General features: G+C 32.6%; 3 protein-coding genes across 3 annotated transcripts; 2 read left to right on the top strand and 1 right to left on the bottom strand.

Moving 5' to 3' along the window:
• Window positions 1-1,642: 1,642 nt before the first annotated feature.
• On the top strand, window positions 1,643-2,732 carry LOC109805232 (VIT-like transporter 1a). The gene has a single exon (XM_020367246.3). The coding sequence runs from the start codon at window positions 1,723-1,725 to the stop codon at window positions 2,437-2,439; it is 717 nt and encodes a 238-aa protein (XP_020222835.1). The 5' UTR covers window positions 1,643-1,722; the 3' UTR covers window positions 2,440-2,732.
• Window positions 2,733-16,651: 13,919 nt separating this feature from the next.
• Window positions 16,652-17,886, bottom strand: LOC109805309 (vacuolar iron transporter homolog 4). Its single transcript, XM_020367345.3, has one exon. It carries the CDS (start codon window positions 17,627-17,629, stop codon window positions 16,952-16,954), a length of 678 nt encoding a protein of 225 aa, XP_020222934.2. The 5' UTR covers window positions 17,630-17,886; the 3' UTR covers window positions 16,652-16,951.
• Window positions 17,887-21,230: 3,344 nt separating this feature from the next.
• LOC109804794 (vacuolar iron transporter homolog 4) lies at window positions 21,231-22,244 on the top strand. The gene has a single exon (XM_020366653.3). The coding sequence runs from the start codon at window positions 21,263-21,265 to the stop codon at window positions 21,899-21,901; it is 639 nt and encodes a 212-aa protein (XP_020222242.1). The 5' UTR covers window positions 21,231-21,262; the 3' UTR covers window positions 21,902-22,244.
• Window positions 22,245-23,920: the final 1,676 nt, after the last annotated feature.

Genomic DNA, 23,920 nt, shown 5'->3' with positions numbered 1-23,920 from the left:
TTTTCCTCCCAACAAATGGAATTTAAAATGCAAAATGATCTATTTGGAGATGACCGAACAGTTAAAAATTTATGTATGGATGCGTTATTTGCAAACGTTCAAGATTTAATATATATTTCTCTAAAAAAACAAATATTTAGTATATGTTGTTTTTAAACAATTTTCCTTTGGGTATGAAGATGCATGCTTTTAAATATTTTAAATATATTATCTACTTATTAAAATGAACTAAACCTAACTCAATTGCAAAGGCTAATTTAAAACAAAAAAAAATCCTAAGCCTTATAAAAATATATTAATCATATCTTAAATTGATAGTTTAACGAATAATAAAAAAAATTAGCTTATACTTATTTTTAATCTTTTAAATTTAGAATAAATTTATTTTCGATGTCAAATGTAAAATTGATTTTTATAGTTTTAATAATGATAACAAAAATCTTATTTTAGTTCTTTAGAACAATCTATAACATAATTGATAGTACAGTAATAAGTTGAGATAATTATACAATACTAACTAAATTTATTAATATAATATTTTTATTAATAAAGATACTAGGAATCACTAGTACAAAATAGATAATTTACGTGAGTTATTTTAAGCTTTTTACGTCAGAAAAAAGTCAGACGTTAAAGCGAGAGACGTAAATTTACGTCGGTTGTAAAATTCGACGTAAATTTACGTCGAACATTACCAAGATCCGACGTAAAAAAGTTGTAAACAAAAAAAACATAATGAGTACAAGCAGAACGAACCGTTCTGCTTGAAGAACGGGATGTTCTGCTTGATAGAACAACCCAGCAGAAAAAGCCAACAACTCAAACAAATAGAATAACATAAAGACTGAATAGAACAAATAGTCACAATAGCAATGTGAAGCAAAAAGGTGTTAGCGATTCATACCTGAGTCGCAACAATGTGTGAACGAGTAATGAAGAGTTTACCCCACTCTGTAGAAGATAGAAAAAATGATTTAGCAACAAAGGAGAGAGAGAGGGTTTATATAGAGAAGAATCTAGAAAAGTGATGATCCGATTGAGTGCGTGCGTGCGTGTACCTCCCATGCACTATTTTTATTCGCTTTCGCTACTTTTTTACGTCAGACCTGGTAGGATCCGACGTAAAATGTAAAATTTACGTCGGTTGTATGTTGTGTCCGACATAGATTGTATATTTTACGTCGAACCCTACGTAAAAAAGTTCACAAAAATTACAAAAATGTCGCCACATCTTTTTTACGTCGGTTTTTGTTAAGTCTGATGAGAAAGATGTGATGTAAAAGTCTCGTTTTTTACTAAGTGATTTTTTATACAATAGATTTAATAATAAGTTAATTTTACTTGATAGGCTCATTAATAACATTTTAAAAAAAATACCTAAAATATATTTTCTTAAAATTACATAATTAAAAAAATTAATTTAAAATTTGACTGATTAAAATATATTTAAATAAAAAAAAGTGTAATAGAAAGCATATTAGCTATATATATATATATATATATATATATATATATATATATATATATATTACTTTTGCCCTTTCTTAATATCCAAATGATATACATATTTTTTTTTCGTCTGGCCGAATGCCCATGCAAGACAAGCGTAAACAAGCGAATCTTTCACTATTTATCCCTCTGAATCACCTCTCTGTTATTCTTAAGAAGTGTTTAACTGCTCAAGCCTCGTCTTCATTTTTTTTTCTCTCTCTCTCTTCCTCCATGGTTGTTGTGTCACCAAAAATGGCCAACGGTACACCCAATGGTTCCGTGTCACCCAATAACCACGTAGAGGCAGTGCTTTCAAGTCCAGCAAACAAAGTTGATCAAAACCAAATCCTAGTCACCGAAGACAACAACAGCATTGACTATTTACGAAGGGCACAGTGGCTTCGTGCAGCTGTTTTAGGAGCCAATGATGGGTTGGTTTCGGTTGCTTCATTGATGATGGGTGTAGGAGCTGTTAAAAGAGATGCAAAGGCTATGCTACTTAGTGGTTTTGCAGGGTTAGTTGCAGGGGCTTGTGGCATGGCAATAGGAGAGTTTGTTGCTGTGTACACTCAATTAGATGTGGAGGTTGGTCAAATGAAGAGAGACATGAATATGAGGAGTGTGGGAGGGGAGAGAGACTTGGAGATGGAGATGGAGAAAAAAACATTGCCTAATCCATTTCATGCTACTTTGGCTTCTGCATTGTCCTTTTCTATAGGTGCAATGGTGCCTCTACTTTCAGCTGCTTTCATAGCAGATTACAAGAAGAGGGTTATTGTGGTTGTGGTAATGGCTAGCTTGGCTTTGGTGGTGTTTGGAAAGGTGGTGGCTCACCTAGGGAAAACTCATTCGGTAAAGTTCTGTATAAGGTTCCTTCTTGGGGGGTGGATAGCCATGTCCATCACTTTTGGGTTAACCAAATTGCTGGGTGCCAGTGCTTTAGAATAACATAATGAATAATCATATAGCATTGTGTTTTATTAATAAGATGGTTAATTAGTTAGTAGTATTACTGTCATGTCAGAAGAACCTTACTGCTGGCTTTGTGTTCTCAATTCTATAGTTACACTTCTTGTTGGAAAATTAAAAGAGATTCATCTCTCACCAATAAATGATATAAAAATACAAATTCTAAAACAGCTAGCTAATATGTTTGCCTTTATGGTTTTGGATTAAAAAAAAAAAAAAACAAGTACGTAATTTAAGTTAATGTTGTAATGAAATTATGTGCAGAAGGCATGGTGCTCTCAGTTGATGACTCAGTCTTTTATAGGTGAACAAAAAGATTAGACATTAACCTTCCCTTGTTTTACAGGGAAAAAATATAAGGCAAGATTAAAAAAATTTAATTCTTATATTTAAAAATCATGTTTCTCTTATTTTTATTTTCTTTTTAATCACATAAAATAAAAGAAAATATATTGCTATTTATATTTTTTCTATTTTCGTTGAATAAGTCTGAATTCTTTAATATCACTTCCTACTAGTTAATCTTTCTATTAAGTATTGAATACGTTTTGTATTTCAAGTTAATATATATATATATATTTAAAATATTTTCTATAAAAAAGTAATAAAGAGATTAATAAAAAAATTATAAAATGATATAATAATCATTTTGTTTTCATGTACAAACAGATAGATTCCGCCTTCACCAATAATTAAGTAAAAACAAAACATGTTATTGGCGACATCATTTGTCCACAACAAAATAACATCAGACAAAAGAAAATATAATCTAGCTTCCTGGTTACATTTTAAACTGACAAGAAGTAAAAATAAAAAAAATGAATTAAAGATGCCCAAAAGTTTTAAACATGAGAAAGGTTCTGATATATTTCTTTAATAGTGAAGACAAAGGAATAGCTTTCATATATAGTTGTCACCATGCCAGCACCACCAGCGCGAGATCGCTTCATCGATGAAAATTTTGTTTTCAGCAAATTAACTAATCTGACATACCGTTTGATTAAGAATCTATCCTATATATGCAAGGTCATGTCATACAAATGACAATTTTTTTATCAATACTATATATATATATATATATATATATATATATATATATATATATATCAGTGGATCGACATATTCTGTACAACTAATAACTAATAAATAATTGTCGGTACAAGAAATAATAAGTAAAAGCAATTATTAAGAATCAAATGAAAGACGAATTTGGCTGAAATTTTTTCATTTTTTTCCTTTTTAATTTTTCTATTTCCCAAGGCTCTCCCCCACCATTGCTCCTCCTCCTTTCCCTCGCATGCCGATGACCCACTTCGACTTCATGTTAGAGCACACACATTTTTCCATTTCTAGTAAGCTTTCTCAACCTCATCGTGTTCAACAATCTCCACAAACAAACCCTGTCGAACCCTATCGAATATAGGTAAAATCTCTCCTAATTCAGTCGGTAAATGCCAAACATCGTGTTTTCAATTTGGTCCACTGTAAGGTGGTTGAGGTTTGTTATATTGGCCAATCACCTTTTTTCCTCATGCTCAGAGGTCAAGATATTTTCACATTATGCGTGCATATTTTGTAATTAATTGCATAATTGTTGTTGACTAAATACTTTGAAATTTACTTCACATCGAATAATTGATGGTCCTGCAGCATCATTTCTGACTTGTTTCAATGAATCAAGTTGCAAAAGGAATCTGAATCTATTCCTTCTAAACAACCTTAAAAAGGGAAAAAGAAACTTGTAGCATGTGCTTGTGGGTAGCGTTCTATGTAAATATCTAAGCAAAAGGAAAAGCAAGATATTTTGGTACCATTTACAATTAATAATGTGTATTTTGCCATTGAACAGAAGAATGTGTGGTGGATTCAACCAAGAGATAATGTATGGAAATTGCTTGGGCTGCATGGATACTTATTTTCATCGGATATTGGTGATTGCTAGCCCCTCTACCATTCCATCGGAGATTACTTTGAAGGAATGCAGATGAGAATAGATCAGCAAATTCCCATGTTTCTCGTTGAGAGAGAAGCTCTTAATGAAGCTATTGAAGGGAAATTAATGTATGGAAAACTCTTTTCTGTGTTTTAGTGAAATAATAATTAGTCCAACTTTTTCTCACTCTTAGTTGTTTCTGCCAGGTTTTCACCACTTACCAGAAACAGGGGGTTTAAGCCTTTAATTTCAGAAGAACAGTCGACCGTCCGTCACAATTAGGGATGGCAAAGTGGGTTATGGCCCGCGAGTCGGCCTGTTGGCCCGCCAAAAATTGGCGGGCCGGACCCATTATTTCAATCTGCCAACTCGTGCAAGCCCGCCCCACCAAGCCCGCCAACCCGCTGGGTCAAATAACGGGCCGGCCCACATATATATTTTTTTAAATTTAATTATTTTTATGTTTATTTTATTTTGATGTAGAAGATGAGGATGAAGATGATCAAGAAAAAAAAAGTAGAGACATCTTCTTCTAAAAGAGCTTCTAATATTCTTAAAATAAAAATTTAAAGTTAATTAATTGTATTTAAACTTGTTTTGTGAACTATCAAAAAATTTAGTTGTGTAAGTTTATAATTTGGTTTTAATTTTGGTGTAAATGGACTAATTTCTATTTGATTTTGTTCTAAGTTTGTAATTTGTTTTTGTTGAACATATATTATGTACAATATGTATGATTTTTAATTTTATATGGTTATATTTATTTATTTGTAGTAAAAAAAAATTATTTGAACATAAAATATATTTTTTTTCATTTTTTTTCATTTTTATTTTTGTATGCGGGCTAGCTCGCCAACCCGTCCTTAGACGGGGCGGGCCAGCATCTCTAGCCCGTTTTACGTTGGCGGGCTGGCCCGGCCCAGCCCGTTTTTGGCGGGCCAATGGCGTGGCGGGCCAAAACAGGCCGGGCTGGCCCGTTTTGCCATCCCTAGTCACAATGCATGTATGATATTAAAAATATTTAGTGAGATGATTGTTCCAAAAATACTTGCTACACTTCCAAAATAGTCTTGTCCCCATGTGTAAATTGGTATCCCTGTGCATCCCATGCTAACCTGTTTCCCGCGGAGATACTTGGGCTCCATTTCTGAATTGAGCGGAACAATGACCAAAGTCCTTCATCTTCATTAGAATTCGTATTCTGTAATGTAGTTTCATCCACGCTAGTGATGAGCACCATGTCACCCCCTAAATACCTCATTTTTAGCTCTCTCGTCTCATCTACGACTCGAGCTTGTCCATCCACACATCGTCTTCTACATCTTTAGAGACTATGTTTTTCATTTTCCACCTTAAATTTGGGCCTGTGTTGAGCATAAGGCTAAGGAGGGGAACCATCCCTCAAAAGCCGGCCCAAGATATTAAAAATATTTAGTGAGATGATTGTTCCAAAAATACTTGCTACACTTCCAAAATAGTCTTGTCCCCATGTGTAAATTGGTATCCCTGTGCATCCCATGCTAACCTGTTTCCCGCGGAGATACTTGGGCTCCATTTCTGAATTGAGCGGAACAATGACCAAAGTCCTTCATCTTCATTAGAATTCGTATTCTGTAATGTAGTTTCATCCACGCTAGTGATGAGCACCATGTCACCCCCTAAATACCTCATTTTTAGCTCTCTCGTCTCATCTACGACTCGAGCTTGTCCATCCACACATCGTCTTCTACATCTTTAGAGACTATGTTTTTCATTTTCCACCTTAAATTTGGGCCTGTGTTGAGCATAAGGCTAAGGAGGGGAACTATCCCTCAAAAGCCGGCCCAAGAGGTTGGAGAACCTCCCGCCTTATAAGGCCTCCCTGGTAAGGAGACCTCCCCGATGTGGGACTTGTTACATATATCCTCCTCCTTTCTGTCACTCTTCCCTTCAATTGATTTCCATTCGTCCTTCTTATACTTTGGAACATTAACATTCATTTTGTGTTGCCCAATTATATTTTGTCAAGATTATGTTCGAGCTGCATGCCTAACATTCTAGATGTCTATGAAATCAAAACATTGTTCCGACCCGTTCCTTTATTTTTGGCAATGAACACCTCCCACACTCTATTCCACCTTTGGAATACTTTCCACAAGTCAACCTCTTTAAACTCCCATGAAAATTTAGCAAAGAAGGTAGAGATCGTGCTTCATGGCTAAACTCCTCGCCCTCTTGTCCCCTCTCTCTCTCTCTCTCACTAACTTTCTCTCTATCATTCTGACCGTGCCCTTCCTATAGCAAGGATCATTTATGTTCTCATCACGAATAGCTTAGATGCTGATATGGCTGGGCAAGATCCCCTTTCCGTCTAATTCCCTCTTTTGATGATGCAATTTCTCTCTTCTTCTTTAGTTGGAGGGAGTACTTACCAAAATAACTCTCATACTTAAGTCAGTTTATCATTTTCTTGATATTTCTTAATATTTATATTATATATACTTTTCTTGAGATTAAACTATTTTTTTTTGTGGATAAGATATTTGTTCCGATTTATGTGCACTGTGAATATTGTAATTAAATTTATCTTTTTGATTAAACCTTTTAGCTGATATGATATGTTAATGTAATTTAACGAATTGTATGATCGAGTTTTGTCCATTTTAACCAAGCCGGTAAATTTCTATGAGAACAAAATATAGTAATGTTGCATGTTTATTTAATGATTGAAAATCAACAAAATCACGTTGAACAGAGAAAAATAAAAAAGAATTCTTTCTTTTTAATTTAATGCATTAGAATGTATGAATTTTTGTTTGTATTGATGCAAATAGATTTCAAACGCACTTCTACTATTTATAAAAAAGTTCAATTAATTGGCATACTAAACTAACCGGTAAAAATTAAGCTCAATATATCACATTGTTGTTATTTTTTTATTTTCTAAAATTATATATATAATTATTAAAATAAATAAAGTGATTCAATCTAACCCGAACCAACATATTAGGCTCAATCAATGTCAAACTCATTTTCAATGCTTGACTCAGTGGAACAACTCAGTTAATAAGTTTAGATTTAAGGTCCAACTTACATAGCAGGTCATATGGCCTAAAAGTTGGATTAACCCAAATTGTAAATGTTGATGAAAGTTAATATCCAAATATATAATCGGAGAAATTTTGTCACCTCTAATATTAAAAACCAATTAGACATAGACCCACACGATTAAAAAATATTATTTTGTTAGTTAATATATAAGTTATATATATAATTTTTTTAATTATGTAATATGAATTTGTTATTGATTTTTTACAAAAAAATAAATTTATTCTTGTTTGTAAAGAAAAAAAATTTATTAAATATTTTTTATATTTATATTTATATAATATTTCATTTTTTATTTTTTATTTTAGATTCAAATTCAAAAATATAAGATTCAAGTAAATAATCTTTTAAAAAGTTCATAATTAAAGGTAATGTATCCAAGTAAATAGTTTTTATAACTAAATTATAAAACAATCTATTTTAATACTTTATCAAATTAATAAATTAATAATAAAGAATATACATATATTTAATATTTTTAAATATGTAACTTTTCATATACAAATCTAATTGTCGAGAGGTCTGCCAAAAAAACATTTAACTGTTGTTTAAAATTAATATTAATAAAAAAAATTATTATTTTTATTATTAATGAACATAAATGTCAATTAATAATAATTATTAGATTTTGACAAAAGAGTTTTTTTAATAATGATTTATAATTAACATCAATATTAATATTAATTACTATAATATTTATTATTTTTTTGAAACGGATAATTTATAATTAACATTAATTCATATATAATTACATATTAACCATAATTTTAAATTATCACACATTATAGTTTAACTGAAAAAAAATGTTTTATATTTTGTATTTTATTTTTTTATAATGAACAGTTTAATTAAATTTAATCTCTTAACTATTAATTAATATGATTATTTATATAATTACTAATTTACTAATTAAATATAATTTGAAGCTATTTGTTAATTAATACAAATATAGAAGGACAATAAAAATAATATTATAGATAAAATGTGTGAAAAATTGAGAATAGTAAAAAAAATGAAAAAAAATAGTACCTTATATTTTTTACAAAGATTATCATGTGACTGTGAATCTCATATTATGTGTGACAAATTGGGAATAGTAAAAAAAAGATGAAAAAAGTAATACATTCTATTTTTGACAAAGATTATCATGTGAAATAAAAATTAAACAAAGAGGGTAAAAAATAAATTAGATAAAATATAAATATGTAATTTAGAGGGTTGAGAAAGCAAAAAAAAAAGGAAGAAAAAGTAGTACATGTTATTTCTGACAAACATTGTGTTGAGATTTCCGTTGAAGTACTTTTGTTATAATTGTAAATCAGTTTAATTCTATCAACGGTCTCAAACACGGCAAGTATACCGGCCGTTCAAGTAGTAAAAATATCGTATCCACAGGGATTAGAAGGTAAAATAAGCATTTATTGACTATTCGTGACTAAAGAATAATTCCAATTTATAATTTGTCATGTAAATGTGAGATGAAGAGCATGACTATTGGAATGTTAAAACTATAAAAAGATTAGTTTTAGAATGGGAAAGAGTAGAAATGGGATAATGGTATTGTGAGGCTGTGGGGGTCAGATTTCACCGAACGTAACACTAATGTATCCTTAATCTCTTGTTAAATTCATTGCTTAGTCAACCCAATAGTTTACTCAAACCTAATCCCTTAGAGAAAGAGCCTAGGTGCGGATATTGAATATCAATCCCTTGAGTACCCAATACCTACACCCGCATTACGGGCTAGGGTTTAAGACTACTAATGGTCAAGCTCTATCCCTAGATACAATCTCCACTAGGCATATGTTCCAGAACTAATTTCAAAGGTATTTCCCAATACTCAATGGAACCTTAAATCATGCAAAGGGTGATCAATCTAAAGCAAGCATTAAGAATAGAAACAAACACAACAAAGAATAAAACAACATGTATATATATCATTAAAACCGTAAAGATTATAATAGAGTACGTTGGTTACATCTAACCCCACAAAATGGGTGAAACCACTCAACAAAGAGGGCAAATACAAAATAGAGATGGAAGAGGAAGTGAAGAACCGAAGGAAAGATCCGCACACGGACGATCCCAAGCCCTGGGAATCCCTTCCGCAGCTCCTGGAGGCGCCCAATGTGAGAATGGAGAGAAAGATCCCCGAAAATGGCTTCAAATACGAGCCTGAGAGATCAGATTAGGGTTCCGCGCCCGGCGCACAATTCTTCGCGCCCGGCGCAAGTTCTTCCAGAAAAGTCAAGCACTCTCTGTCTCAACACAAGCCCGGCGCAATTCCTTTTGTGCCCGGCTTAATTCCTTTTGCGCCCGGCGCAATATAACTGGCAGAGATGAAATACTCTGTTTTTGTCACGCCCAGCGCAGGTTATATTGAGCCCGGCGCAGAACCTCTTCTCTGCTCCTTAGCTTCTTAGGTTTCCAATCCTAAGAGTCTTCAATCCTCAAGTCACTAGCTCAATACCTGGACAAAAAATGAGGTGTATTAAGGTATTGTTAGCTGAATTTGGGTTAGTTATATCTGCACACAAAATGAACCAAAAAGAGAACAATTATATTGCAATGGTTCAAAGGATGAGTGGAATTTGTTCAATAAGTCTCATCCAAAAAGAGGTAAAATTGAGACTTAACAACTCCCCCAAACTTAGAACCTTGCTTGTCCTCAAGCAAAAGGTAATTAATCTAGCAGATAACAAGCAATGCAAGTGAGTCAATTTCTACATCCTAGTTTATTTGTATCTTCTTTTCGCAAGCATGAACCTCAGATGAATTTCCAATCACAATTATTGCAATAGAACATGACAAGGTGCAAACAAAGGTTTCAAAAGAGATCAAAGAGCTGAGAAGAGTAATGACTATCTGTGTATGCATCCTCACTAGAAAAATGTTTCTCTCTATGAACACTAGTGTATCAGGGTGAGTGTTTCTCTCTAGTCTACTACTCACGCCACATAATTCAACTTTGCTCTTCGTTTCCAAATGAAACCAGTGGTAAAACAAATGGAGACACTTATCACAAGGTCTTTATTAGGGCAATCTGGGTCAAGCAGGGTCAAGCGGTAGCAGTTTTATGGTTTTTCAAGGATTGAAGGTGCTATAGCTTAAGAGAGCAAATAAGATTTTACAATGATGTCCCTCTCCATACCCCATTACAACAATTTGGCACATGCCCTTTACCTGATCCAAGCCATTAGCCTTTATGAGATGCATATTTATATTTTTGCATCTTAATATTTTTGTTTTTGTTTTGCTTTGTTTTTCTCTTTTTTTTTTTTTTTTTTTTTTTTTGTAATGGCTGACCACATACTTTCTTCTTCCCAAAATTCCCCATTCTTCAACTCCCCCAAACTTATTTGATGTCATCAGTTTGCTCTCTTAACCAAAGCAAGGGTTATGGTTAATTTTTCATGGTTTGGGACAAGTGGAAGGTGTGGTGTTTAGGCTTAGAAAGGTATGGGTCAAGTGAAGAGTGGAGATGGCTTTTTGGCTTAGATGGTTACAAAATAGAGGAGTATGAATGCCTTGATCATATAAGTGCACAACATAAGCAAACCACCAGGGAAACTCAAGCAAAGTCTATCATGCAACTTAAGCGTAGTTCACTCATAAGTGTTTTAGGCTCAAACCTCACCCGGCTATGCATCCACAAACTATCAAGCTCAGCTCAGTTCTATGATCAACATTGAAACCCGTATGCAACTAGTCATGAACTAAAGATCTAATGTGACTTGAAAATGTCTAAGGTACACACAACATAGACATCAAGCAAACTATAATCCAGAATCGACCACAAGCAAAACAAGTATCAACAAGATTAAAAACCATGCTAAGGCAGACTATTCACAAAAGAACCAACAAAGTAATCGTCAAAAAGACTATATATAAAAACAGTTAAATACTGAAAATAAAAGACAGAAGAATAAATTGCAATAGACAAAGGTAAACTAAGGTAGGCTCCATCTGCTTCCATCTATGGGGTCTGGTCATCATCATCTCCAAGAGCTGCTCCACCATCATCAACTCCATCAACCTCAGCAGCTCCACTCCCCCAAACTTAGGAGCCTGGTCCCCAGGCCAACCAGTATACGCCTGAAAGTCCTGGTAACCAGAAGTGATTGCAGAGTGTACTCATGAAAGAACATGGTGAGCACAAAAATTATACACAGTGATGACCAAGCAAATATAGCAAAAATGGAGAATATCCTTAGACCAAAATTAAGCACAACATGCATGCACACGGAAATGAACTATAACAATGCAACATAAAGCACACAAACATACAACATACAACAGAACATAAAGAAACATGATTGAAAACAGATAAATATGGGCTGTCAGGAATGTGGTGCGCCGGGCTTAACACAGATGCGCCGGGCTTAATATCAGTAAAAATCAACGAGGTTTCAAAATCTGATATCGCGCCGAGCGTGCGTTAAACGCGCCCGGCGTGGTGGTTCCAGAGACCAAAAATTGAGTATTAGGCCGGGCGCAAAAGAGTCACGCCCGGCGCGTAGTCACTTTAAAAGGTCAATTTGCCCAGGTTTTAAATTAGGATCAGGCCTTATTTCCACCTAGACACAGAATTGCCTCATTCCTCACATTCCAAACAAAATGTACCCTATATTTACCCATTCAAACATGATTCTAACAACTAACACATAACACAAACAACATATACCACAAAACATATAACACAAAACACAACACATAATACAAAACAACACTTATAAAACAGAACAACATGCAACAAAAATCTAAAACACAGTTCAGATCTCTGGGTTGCCTCCCAGGAAGTGCTTGTTTACTGTCCCGAGCCTGACAGTGGCCAACTTGAAGTGCTCTACTCTCCTTCTCCTCCTGTTGCTCTTGTTCCTCCTTGCTTTGTGCTCAATCTCATGATTGCTCAACAATTGCTCAGAGGGATTGGTCAATCTTGTTCATAGTACCTAGCATACAAGAGAAAGTAGAGGACTAGAGCGCCCAGGTCAGCTTCAACAATTCATTGCTACCATAAAATGAAAATAAAAGTAAAAGAATAAGTCACAAATAGCTATAAATACTAAATCGCCATTCTAATCCCCGGCAACGGCGCCAAAAACTTGTTGAGATTTCCGTTGAAGTACTTTTGTTATAATTGTAAATCAGTTTAATTCTATCAACGGTCTCAAACACGGCAAGTATACCGGCCGTTCAAGTAGTAAAAATATCGTATCCACAGGGATTAGAAGGTAAAATAAGCATTTATTGACTATTCGTGACTAAAGAATAATTCCAATTTATAGTTTGTCATGTAAATGTGAGATGAAGAGCATGACTATTGGAATGTTAAAACTATAAAAAGATTAGTTTTAGAATGGGAAAGAGTAGAAATGGGATAATGGTATTGTGAGGCTGTGGGGGTCAGATTTCACCGAACGTAACACTAATGTATCCTTAATCTCTTGTTAAATTCATTGCTTAGTCAACCCAATAGTTTACTCAAACCTAATCCCTTAGAGAAAGAGCCTAGGTGCGGATATTGAATATCAATCCCTTGAGTACCCAATACCTACACCCGCATTACAGGCTAGGGTTTAAGACTACTAATGGTCAAGCTCTATCCCTAGATACAATCTCCACTAGGCATATGTTCCAGAACTAATTTCAAAGGTATTTCCCAATACTCAATGGAACCTTAAATCATGCAAAGGGTGATCAATCTAAAGCAAGCATTAAGAATAGAAATAAACACAACAAAGAATAAAACAACATGTATATATATCATTAAAACCGTAAAGATTACAATAGAGTACGTTGGTTACATCTAACCCCACAAAATGGGTGAAACCACTCAACAAAGAGGGCAAATACAAAATAGAGATGGAAGAGGAAGTGAAGAACCGAATGAAAGATCCGCACACGGACGATCCCAAGCCCTGGGAATCCCTTCCGCAGCTCCTGGAGGCGCCCAATGTGAGAATGGAGAGAAAGATCCCCGAAAATGGCTTCAAATACGAGCCTGAGAGATCAGATTAGGGTTCCGCGCCCGGCGCACAATTCTTCGCGCCCGGCGCAAGTTCTTCTAGAGAAGTCAAGCACTCTCTGTCTCAACACAAGCCCGGCGCAATTCCTTTTGTGCCCGGCTTAATTCCTTTTGCGCCCGGCTTAATTCCTTTTGCGCCCGGCGCAATATAACTGGCAGAGATGAAATACTCTGTTTTTGTCACGCCCAGCGCAGGTTATATTGAGCCCGGCGCAGAACCTCTTCTCTGCTCCTTAGCTTCTTAGGTTTCCAATCCTAAGAATCTTCAATCCTCAAGTCACTAGCTCAATACCTGCACAAAAAATGAGGTGTATTAAGGTATTGTTAGCTGAATTTGGGTTAGTTATATCTGCACACAAAATGAACCAAAAAGAGAACAATTATATTGCAATGGTTCAAAGGATGAGTGGAATTTGTTCAATAAGTCTCATCCAAAAAGAGGTAAAATTGAGACTTAACACATTGTCATGTGAAATAAAAATTAACCAAAAAAGGATGAGAGATAGATTAAATAGAAGACACGGTTGTCATGTTAAAATTTAAGCACCGTTCATTATATAAGACACGGTTGCTTAAGAATAAAAAAATAATTTAATATCTCTTTCCTTCCAAATCCAGTCTACGCATGCACAAGCCATATACACACTTTTGAAGGAAACGTACATGTTAGGGTCAAAGTTTGAGAGCTCTTCGTCATTACGCGCAACCAGCGTATTTATTTAGTGCATATTTATTACGTAATTTTTTTTATTATCGCATTTCTTTTTATTATGTAATTTTTTTGTTTTTAATATTTAATATTTCTTAACGCATTATAATAATTGTGTGGTTTTTTTAATTTTTTATTCATATTTATATATTATTCATGATAATTAAATTTTTTTAAATTTATCAAAAAGTGGAGGTGCTTATAAACAACTTCTATTGGAGCAAAAATTGTAAAAATGTAATGAGTTGCTTATGAGTGATGTAACATAGTAGGACCCATTTAAAGTGAATGAAGCAACTCCCATTATAGATGCTCTTAGAGCAACTCCGATGGGAGTTGCTTGTCCCATGAAACAATTTAAGCCCTGATTTATTGCCATTAGAGGATTTTGACGTGACAACATGAGTTGCTTGAAGAAGAGAGAGAGTTGCTTCTTGAAACAACCGTTCCTTACCAGATTTTGGGAACGTTTCGAAAATAATAATGATGAAAATTAATTTCGTATAATATTTATGTATTTATTATTATTTTATTTTATTTTTAATATCTAGTGTATTTTTTCTCGTAATTTATCTTCTTTCATTGTAGTGCAATTATCATTTTTAATAATAATTTAAATTTGGTTCTTAAATGATTAGAAAAAAGAATTCTAAAAATTGAATTTCTTAAAGTTTCTTACCATTGGAGTAAATTTGTGTTTGAGTTGTTTAATGCTGACATGGCACACTAGGAATCACTTTTTTCATTTTTCAATACATGAAGCAACTCAAATGAGTTACTTCTATTGGAGATGCCCTTAGAGAATTTGCCACATAGACAAAAATGTTGACATCAAAACATGTAAAATTATTTTTATGATGATATGTTGATGTAATAGAGTGTAACTCGATTTTTATATAAAAATAAAATTAGACAATAGAAAAATAAGAGTTAGATTAAATAGAATGTGAAGAGATGTAACATATAGAAAGTAAAGGAAAAATATGATACAAGATAGAAGTTTAAAGAATTTCCCACATAAACAAATATGCTAACATGACAATATGTAAAATTAGTTTTGTAATAACGTGTCGACGTAATAGAGTGTAGCTCAACTTTTATATATAAAAGGAAAAAGTAGTACATTTTATTTTTGACAAAAATTTTCATGTGAAATGAAAATTAAACAAAGAGGATAAGAGATAGATTAGATATAACATAAATATATAATATAAAGGATAGAGGAGAAAAAAAAATAGGAAGAGAGAAAAAAGTAGTACCATGATAAAATAAAAATTAGACAGTAGAGAAATGAGAGGAGAGAAAAAAAAAAAAAGAGAGAGAAAAAAGTAGTATCTTTTTTATGACAATTATGATGAAATAAAAAGTAACATTAAAAAAATAAGAGTTAGTTTAAATAAAATGTAGAGAGAGATATAATATATAGAACGAAAAATACGACAAAAGATAGAAGTTTAGAGAATTTGTCACATAGATAAATATGCTAACATGATAACATATAAAATTAGTTTTATAATGACATGTCGACGTAATATAGTGTAACTCAGCTTTTATATATAAATAAAATATATAATATAAAGGATAGAGGAGTAAAAAAATGAAGAGAGAAAAAAGTAGTACCATGATAAAATAAAAATTAAACAATAGAGAAATGAGAGGAGAGAAAGAATGACTTTTTTTTAAATATATCAAATTTTATTTATTTATTTAAATAACCTGGGCTGGTTATTTTTTACCCAAATAACCCACTTTGAAGCCCAAGTGAGAAATCGGTTACTGGGTAACTGATTTCTCAAAATAGTACCATTATGAAGTAAAAATTAGACAATAAAAAAATGATAAGAGAGAAAAAAAAGGAAATAAAAAAAAAGTAATACCTTTTTTATGTCAACTATGATGAAATAAAAATTAGACATTAAAAAAATAAAAATTCGATTAAATAGAATGTGAAAAGATATAATATAAAGAAAATAAAAAAAAAATATATAATAAAAGAATATAATAAAAAATAAAAATTTAAAGAACTTGTTATATAAATAAATATACTGACAACATATAAATTTTATAATAATGTCGATATAATAGAATATAGTTCAGATTTTATATATAATAGATAGATACAGAACAAATTAGTATGAATGAATAGAAAGTCTAATTAGACTTCAACTTTATGCTTTCTAATAGAGTAATAAAAGCGTGTCACATAATTGAGTGGGTTTTAATAATTAATTGAAATAAAATTTTAAGAACATAGTGAAACTAATTAATAAAAAAAAACGACTCACGCACCCTCATCATAATTGATATTTATAGTTTTTTTCATTAGCTAGATCAGCTACATAGGCACAACAGTTCACAAATATTTTGCTGGTTTATATTGAAAATTGATGCATATATTCTATTATAGCTAGGACTTAAATGGAGAATTAAGATATCGATGCACAAATATATTATACATTTCTTTGCACTATGATAATTCGACACGTTACACTTATATTCAGAACACTAAGAGAGACATGGTAAACACTCCAAATAAAGCACGAAGATAACAAAGAAAAAGCGATGAACCCTAAAATCATAGGGGCCAGCGATGTAGTGCCAAAGCACACTCTTGTTTACTTAAACAAAGCAGCCACAATCTATTAAAGAGTAAAACTAGCATGATTACCACAGCACAACAACGAAAACAACATTACTAATAATTAATAAGATGCGGTTAAATGACGAAGAACATTCAAAGTTCAGCTGAGCCAATCAACTTGGTGAGGCCATATGTTATTCCCATAGCCATCCAACCTCCAATCAGCACCCTGAAACAAGACCTAGCCACTGGTGTTTTTCCAAGCACTGCTCCCACCCCTCCAAACACCAACAATGCCAAGCTAACAGCAACAGCAACAATCACCATCCTAATCTTGTGACTCCTTATGAACACAGCTGCCAAAAGAGGAACCAAAGCACCAACAGAAAATGCCAGTGCTGATGCCAATGCAGCCTGAAAAGGGTTTGGAAGCTTCTCCTTTTGAGCCTCTTCATCATCCACTCCTCTATTGTTATTAGATTCTCTCTCTCTCTTAAGCTGAGCCTTTTCTATGTCATATTGAGTGTACACAGAAACAAATTCTCCTATTGCCATGCTACAAGCCCCAGCAACTAGTCCTGCAAAACCAGCAACAAGCATGACACCAATGTCTTCCTTTACAGCCCCAACACCCATCATCAACGAGGCAACAGAGACCAAACCATCGTTGGCTCCCAACACTGCTGCTCTAAGCCACTGAGCCCTTTGAGAGTAGTCAACATTGCTCTCTTCCACTCCTTGGCTTGTTTTTAGATCCACTCCATTTGCATGGATAGGGATCTCAATGTGGTTTGGTGTTGTTCCATTAGTTCTAGCTCCAAGGTTGGCCATGACTAAGGTAGAATGAAGTTGGAAAACACTGAGATAGAAAAGGAGAATGAAAATTATGTGATATTAAGAGCTTTTGATGAAGAACACACGCTTCTAATGAAGAATATTTATAGAGAGGGATCGTGAAGTCTGAGGTGCTAATGGACCTAATATTCATAAAGGAAATGAGATAGTGATCAGGACGCACTAGCTACAAGTTAGTGACTTCTTAAAAAAACATATTTATGGTTCGCGTTTAAAATTGATCACCACCAAAAAGTGGATCCAAGTCTCAGATATTATTCCACCTTAATATGTTATAATGTATATTATTCATCTTCCATGGTTCAATCATGCTTTTAGTTTTGGTTTATTAATTTGAAAGATATAATAATGAGGAAGCTTAAGAAATGAATGACTGTACGTTTAGGTTACATTACATGTGTTCAGACTTCAGAGGTATAGTAAACAAATTTGTTTGTGACGTATTTGCTTTAAAACTATAGACATGGTGCCTGCTAATTAGATATGGCATTTTGGACGTGGTTTTTGGCGTTAAGAAGCTACTCATTGTATAGTCACAGACGAATGTATCTCTCAGCTTCACGGACGTAAGTTTTCGAGCAATTTGGTGGCTTTTCCTAACGGATGCATCGATCTGGCTTGCCAACATAAGGCTATAGAAGATTTCTATAGAGATTTTGTCTATATATCATTTGGCTATAGAACATATTTTACCTCTTTTGCCTTTTAGTTAAATTCAGGTGCGGAGATTTTGCTGCATTAAATAGGCGTGGCTTTCTATATATGCTTTTTTTTTCTTTACAGATTTCCTATATATGCTTTAAAATTATTAGAAGTAGATTACTGAATATATGGAAAGATAGGGAAGCATCAGTTTATATGGGAGTATTTAAGGAAAGTATGAAGAGATTGATTACCTAATTTTCATCATATAATATTAAGTGATATGATTAATATCTAATTTAAAATTAGTTAACATTCAAATAAAGTTTTATATTATTAATAAAGAAAAAGATAGAGTTTATAAAATAAACATATATAAAGGAAGTTTTTTTTATAATGACCGAAAGTTAATTATAAAGATTTAGGTCTATGAATAATATTATATCAAACTGGAAATATGTATAAATATTCGATGCAGAACAAATATAATGCTTTTCTTACCATCAAAGTCAATATGGATGAGAATGAAAAATCATGTGAAGAGAGAAGAAACATACAAAAATCAAATAGGTGAAAGTTCTATCTAAATTTATGAAATTTTATTTATAATTTGTATCCATGTCGCTCATTACATGATATCGTGTGTATGAATTTCTTATGAGAGGATCTACAACTGATCATAATTGTTCCACGAATCCACTGTACAGAGGCTAATGTAAATTTTGATTTTTGATTTTTGAATTTTGATTTTTTTGTCTTCGATAAATCAATAACTTGAGCAGTAGAAGCAATAGATATAAGCGGAAGATCCCAGCAGAAAATGGAACACTTGGGTTGATATTAACGTTGAATGATTTGAGAGAAAGAGGGTACATATTATATTTGATGGAGTGTGCACTCCACGGGATAGTGGCAATTATAGTGTTCAATAATTAATAAATTGAAGGGAGTGTGTAATCCACACGAAAGCTACATGTTGCGCACTTTCATGAAGCAAAAACAGCCAAAACTTGGCGGTTAAATTTATCTTTCTGCAAATTAATAAACATTTCCCTGAAAGTGACTTATTATAGCTTTCTTTAGTGGCTATTATTTTTTTTTCTTCTAATTTTTCTATATTTGGGATGAGTGGTATCCATCTAAATGTGGAATTGTAAATACAAATAAAGTTTTATATTATTAAAATAAAAGAAAAAATATATGAATTTATAATAACATAAATGTTTAGAATAAGAATTTTTAGCCAGTAATCAAATGCAAATTTATGAAAATGTATGTTTAAATTAAACAATATCATACTAACTAAGGTAGAAATATGTGTATATAAACTCTTGATACATAATAATAACATCATAGTTGTGATTCATATTTAAAAATTTTGTATACCGAAAGTTTTTTTTTATAAGTACACAAATGGCTTTATTGGCATAAAAAAAATTAATATAAAAAAATAAATCAATAAAAATTTAGCCTGTGAAACTTTTTTGTTTTTCAGTATACACTTATTTCTGGAATACTATCCCCTGCGTTTGTCTCGTTTAAATGTTAGGCGAGACCGCCATAGATGTTTGTTTTAAAACATTAATTATAAAGGATACATTAGATCAGAGGAGGTTAAGTATATATCCTATGTACTATGAGGTTTTTGCACCTTGACCAGAGAATTTGTTGTTGATTCCTTAGTTGAGCACAATACAAACAAAATTTATATGTCAAAATGCGAACCACTCTTGAATCCTTTCTTCAGTATATCTGTACTAAACTGTACATGACAAAGCTAGCACCTTTGCAACATGAAAACATATGCCAGGAACATGAATGGTAGTGTAAATTCGTCTTGCCCTTTTGCTAGATTACTATCATTATATGCCTATTATTTGACTCCCATTTAGAGTCAGAACAAATGAACTTGCAAAGATGATAAGCATTTTCTGTTAGTATTATCTATGTTATGCAGTTCGATAGATGAAATGTAAACAAGGATACCATTCCAAAAATAACTTGTCAGAAAATATATATGATTGTGTGAAAGAAAAAAGAAAGGAATCAAACATGAGAGTACCTAACAAAATGAAATTCAAGACGTCAAAAAAATTAAAATATGAGAAACGGAATGGGCAACTTAATTGTAAGATCACTCTACGTCCTAAAAAAGCAGAGAAAAGTACATCCAAGAAGAACCCACTATGGCAAAATTAACAATAACAAGCAATAATGCATGTTCCACTTTAAAAAAGATTCTAAATTAGAAGGAACTGGGGAAAGAAGATAGTAGTTTTAGATTTTTTATTTTTCCATATTCAAAGTGGCATGTGGCTTTCTTGTGGAATACACACTCCCCTGAATTATTTAATCATAAATACTTCGATCCTCAAATCCATAAAGTTATGTTTCATTAATCGTTATATATTTTTATTAATCAATAGAGGGGCTGCCACTAACAAAGCACGTGGAATGAAACATTACCTCCAACTAGATAACACCGCCACTAGATCTACCTACCTATCTCTTATTAGTCTGCATGTTGCTTACGGTAACAGTAGATTATTTCATATTAACCAAATAATGTTATCACATTTTAAGTTTAAGCCCAGTAAGAAACTTGAACTCAGGACCAACACTATCATTATGAGAAATTGAGAAATAGCTAAACTAGATGCTCCTTGATGATATAAACATATACCGTACTACTTACCAAAATAAAGTGAATCAGACCAAATATCCATACAGGTCCATGAAAAAGTTGATACATTGTTAATTGAAAGTTTCAGGAATTATTAAAACAGGTGGCCACCTCTCATAGTGCTCTCCAGACAATCACCACTTAGGTCCATTATCATCAAGCTTAATTACTAACTTAATCTTACTTCTATCTATATAATGACCTGCATGAGTTGATTGTGTCCTCTACAAGCATTCTTTTTCTCATTTTTCCTTTGTCTCTGCACCTTACAATTTTTGTACACTATGTCTTCTCTTGGCACTAGTAGCAATGAAATGCCAATTAACCACATTGAGATTCCCATAAATTCTAATGATATAGAAGCAAAGCCTGGCCAAGACATTGAAGAAAACAATATTGAAAACTCTCAAATGTCACAATGGCTTCTGGCAGCTGTTTTGGGGGCCAGAAATGGGTTGATCTCAGTCACCTTAGTGATGGTAGCTGTTGAAGCTTTGAATGAAGACATCAAAACCATGCTTCTTGCTGGCTTTGCAGGACTAGTTGCAGGGGCTTGCAGTATGCCAGTTGAAGAGTTTGTATCTGTGGACACTATGTTAGACACAGAGGTGGCTCAAATGAAAGTCCAATATAACAAACAAGGGGAAGTGGAGGAAGATGATAAAATTCTTAACCCTTTTCATGCTTCCATAGCATCAACAATTGGATTTTCTATTGGTGCTATGGTGCCAATGCTATCAGCTGTTTTTGTAAGGGACTATAAGATCAGGGTGGTAGTTGTGGTTGCTGTGGCTATCTTGGCTTGGTTAGTATATAGAGGGGTAAGAGTAGTAATTGCCAAAAGTAAAACTCGGTTGAGAAGGACTTGGAATCAGAGTACTGATTGGAGGTTGGATGACTATAGCTATTACTTTTGGCTTTGATCAAATTAATTGGCTAAACTAGACTTTGAATGTGATTACTGCACAAATAACTTAAGTTGTTTTCCCTTCCTTTTTCTTATATAAACTTTAAAAATAGATGCAGTAGTAGACTGTGTTCAGCTTATATATATCCATCAGGGAACTCAGTACAAAACATAAACACTGTTTGAATATAAGTTAAAAATACTTTTCATAATTTTTTTATCAGAAAAAGCTCTTTATATTCGGTAGAAAATTTTTAACAAAACTCAAAAGGTTTAAATTTAAATAGACTCAAAATGATTATAGATTTTGCAAGTGCTTTCTTAAATGAGCACATGTCCAACAGGCGGCTTCACCTTCTTTTCTTCTTTTTTTTAGACAAGAAAAGATCAATTCATTTCATTGTAAATGGGTTCCTGAATATAAATAGATACATAATAATATGGGGAATAACATATAATTTTGATGGCTGAGTTAAAAGGTGAGCGACAAAATTTGTTTGTCTCCTAACATAATTTAACTCAAAATTTTGAAAAAAATTAGGCTTGTATTTGCAGTATCTAAGTATAACCCCAAGTTAAGGCTGAACTATACAACTCCCAATAATCCTGTCTATGACTATTTTGCAATCCAATTCAAAAGTAACCTGATGGAGACCCAACTCTATCATCCAAGAAATGGTCTGAAACAAAACCAACGCCTCTGCCTCCTCAGTTGGAAACCTTCTTTTCTTCTTCTTCCCTCTTTGGTGTTTCATTACTGATCATATCATGACTCTATCTCTGTGAATGATGATGCTACTTTGTACTATGTTGCCGAATTGCTGGATAATTTCACTGTGATGGCGTAAATGTGCGCATGCACAATATAAGTACCTCGTTTCTCTCTATTATGCAAAATCTAAGGTTATCAATAATTAAGAGTCATTTTAATGCAAGAACATTTAGAATCAACTATTAAGTGAATCAGTATAATGGTCACATGACCAAACCAATAAAGTGGAACATTATGCCTTCTGTAAAATTAAGGAAAACGGAAAATTATTTTAAATTCTTTGGAATTGCTATTTAACGTTTAAAACATCCCAAGAACAAATCAATTTGATATTCCTGAATTTAACTTCTTTGGATTAATTGGATCAATCTTGTGAGTAAAACATTATAATAGAATTTTCAAACTATCCTGTTCTGTATGAATATGGTAAGCAATATTATTGTCAAAATATTCTTGAATAAGGTCTAAACTAATACTAATAGGCCGTAAGTCCTTTAGGCAAAAATAATATAATTAAGAGTTTGTTTGAATACAAGTTAAAAGGTATTTTAAGAATTTTTTTTTTTTTTTGAAAAAAAAATTGAAAGCATTTTTAAACTTGTATTCACACAAACTCTAATACTAATAAGTGAAGAGCTTAATTCATGCACTGTTTTCATTTTTAACACTGAATACTAGACCATTTAGATAAAGTCACAAAGTATAACTAAAGATGCATCTGACAAAAATGAAAATTGGTCGAATAGGTGAAGAAATGAATTGATGATGCATTTATAAATTATGTATTTTTATTATATGAATTTACTTTTGTCGATCCACTGTTTAAGATATTCTACTCAATCATCAAATCATTTGTTGTAGCGTCATTTAATAAAGATTTTAAATTTGACTACGATAATGCTTATAGTTAACTTTCCCTATTACCAAATGATAATACTTTTACACAAATATTGCATATGAATTTATTTTATCATGACATGATTTTAATGAATAAGATATGAAATAAAATAGTTAAATCTTATCATATGTCCATTTAAAAATATTTTATGCTCTGCATATAAATTAAACTCTTATCAAATACATGTTTTCAATTGCATTTTCAATTAGTAACTCTAGCATTACACTTGAGGCGCCACAAAACTTTGTCATGTTTCTTTCCTTATGACAAAGCTTGAAAAGAAAACTAACAAATGCAATAGTGCATGCATGCATGTCAACATTGAGTGGAATGTTTCTAAATCATAAGGAATTGCATGAAGAGAA

Source organism: Cajanus cajan, chromosome 2 (genome assembly GCF_000230855.2).
Source record: "Cajanus cajan strain Asha chromosome 2, NIPB_CcT2T_4, whole genome shotgun sequence".
Lineage (NCBI taxonomy): Eukaryota > Viridiplantae > Streptophyta > Magnoliopsida > Fabales > Fabaceae > Cajanus > Cajanus cajan.
Note: the sequence above shows the minus strand (reverse complement) of the source record. Positions and strands in the feature narration are given on the sequence as shown.

Bases quoted from the DNA above. Each gene is read 5' to 3' on its own strand.
- LOC109805232 (XM_020367246.3), top strand. From the start codon at position 1,723: ATGGTTGTTGTGTCACCAAAAATGGCCAACGGTACACCCAATGGTTCC.
- LOC109805309 (XM_020367345.3), bottom strand. From the start codon at position 17,629: ATGGCCAACCTTGGAGCTAGAACTAATGGAACAACACCAAACCACATT.
- LOC109804794 (XM_020366653.3), top strand. From the start codon at position 21,263: ATGTCTTCTCTTGGCACTAGTAGCAATGAAATGCCAATTAACCACATT.